Source organism: Panthera tigris, chromosome A3 (assembly GCF_018350195.1).
Source record: "Panthera tigris isolate Pti1 chromosome A3, P.tigris_Pti1_mat1.1, whole genome shotgun sequence".
Lineage (NCBI taxonomy): Eukaryota > Metazoa > Chordata > Mammalia > Carnivora > Felidae > Panthera > Panthera tigris.
The window spans coordinates 27,252,890-27,254,725 of record NC_056662.1 but is presented as its reverse complement, the minus strand read 5'-3'; the positions used below and the strand labels follow the sequence as shown (position 1 = coordinate 27,254,725).

The 1,836-nt window shown below is 41.3% G+C and overlaps 1 protein-coding gene across 1 annotated transcript; it reads right to left on the bottom strand.

Moving 5' to 3' along the window:
• DEFB127 (defensin beta 127) lies at positions 1-1,836 on the bottom strand. Its single transcript, XM_007073532.1, has 2 exons — positions 1,788-1,836; positions 1-254 (listed from the first exon to the last, which is right to left on the bottom strand). Exons 1-2 carry the CDS (start codon positions 1,834-1,836, stop codon positions 1-3), a joined length of 303 nt encoding a protein of 100 aa, XP_007073594.1.

Genomic DNA, 1,836 nt, shown 5'->3' with positions numbered 1-1,836 from the left:
TCAAGTAGAGTTTGCCTTGGGTCTTGAATAATTTTCTATGTTTATATCATAATCTTGAGGGAAAGTCACTGCATATGTCCTTGGCTTTGGACGAGGTGGCTTTGTAATTTTTTTACGTGCTTCCAATTCCACGATATTGAGGCAACAGTATCTCCCATTCTCACATAGTACTTCACGTATTTCACTTATTTTGCATATTTTCCTGCAATATCCTCGTATATATTCACCCCAGCATCTCTTAAGTTGTTCAGTTACTGTGCATATAAAGAACAATAGGCCAATATCAGTGTTTGAGACTAAAAGGCAACTTTGGTCATGGGGAAGACAGAGGATGTTTGTAGGGATTAGGTGTATGGAAAACCGGCAGGCATATACTCATAATATCCTATGGAGGATGCTCCAAGAAGGTAAACCTCAGTGTTTATGTCTAACTGATCACTCATATTTATTTCCTCCTGGGTTTTGGGCTTCCATCCAACATCCAATGGACTCCCCCCCAAAGCATCAGCTCTTGTTGGGAAAATAAAGGAACGGAAGCTTTGATTGCAGGGTATGGAACTATTACTCCATCTGGGAATCTCAGCACATCTGCCACTGTTTGGGTGCCGCAGGGCACCACTTCTCTACCACTGCCCACCTGTAATGCCCAGAGAATAGTATTTGTTACTCTGTATTTATGTCTGAGTCAGACTGTGTTCTTGGGTTCATACTCCCTACCATGATCAAGAAAGACTGTCTTGTTGTTCAGTCAGGTGTTCTTTTCCCTCAGTAATACTCCTCCCCGATTCTCAGCATTGCACATTTTTGCCAGTGCAGGTCTTCCTTTGACTTCTATGTCATCATAATAATCTTGAACTTGTTTTACTCCTCTCTGAGTCCTCATTCCTCTTCCACTTCTAGAGTGAGGGTTTCTCCAATGTTCAGTCCCAGACTTTGCTCACCTTGATATATAGCCTTTTCTTTAGTGAACCTAAATACTTTTAGTGATCTACAGAGTTAAGATGTTCAGATTTTGGCTTCTGGACTTATATAATCCCCTGAGATAGACCCCAGAAGATGAAGACTGAAAACAGAGATGCTGCCTCCAACCCCAGATTCCAGAATTCCTTTGATTCTTAGGAGTTTGAGGGGCTGGGGACGGACCACTTCTAATCCTATAGTAAGAGCCAAATATAAGAGATCTGCTTTTGAAAGAGGAAAGAAAATGAATTTTTACGTTCTTAGTATGGGCCAAGCCTTATGCTGGATGTTTTACAAATGTTATTTAATAAAGCCCCTATGATCCAGGTGTCATTATCTCCACAATGAGGGAACTGAAGCTCAGAGAGCCTTTACCATTTATCCAAAGTTGACCAGCCAGTAGATATTGAAGGCATATTTCTCACACCTGACTCCACAGTTTGTGCTTCTTCCACTATCCACACACTGTAGACTAAAATATATTTTGGAGTGGAAGAAAATATGGCTAGGTGGCAGAGTAAAAACTGTATCCTAATAAATAGGAGCATTCCTAGATATGGTCTCACTCCTTTCTATAATGACACCTTCCCAGAGGAAATTATGGCCTCTTTTCAGCTCTGTCAATACTTTTTTTTTTTTTTTTTTTTAAAGAACAGTACCACGGTAGAAGGCATCAGGGAGAGGGAATTTCTGGTGAGGTTGGGTAGACTTCAGCCATCTCAAGGGGGCCTATCTTCTCCTGCCATGACTTATAAAATTCCCTTGGTTCTTAGAAATACTCCATCCTATTGTTGATTTGGGCGAGCCCCTGGAAAGCTCTGGATTACCTGTGGACTTCTGGAACAGCAGAATTGCAATGATCAGGAGGAGCTTCAT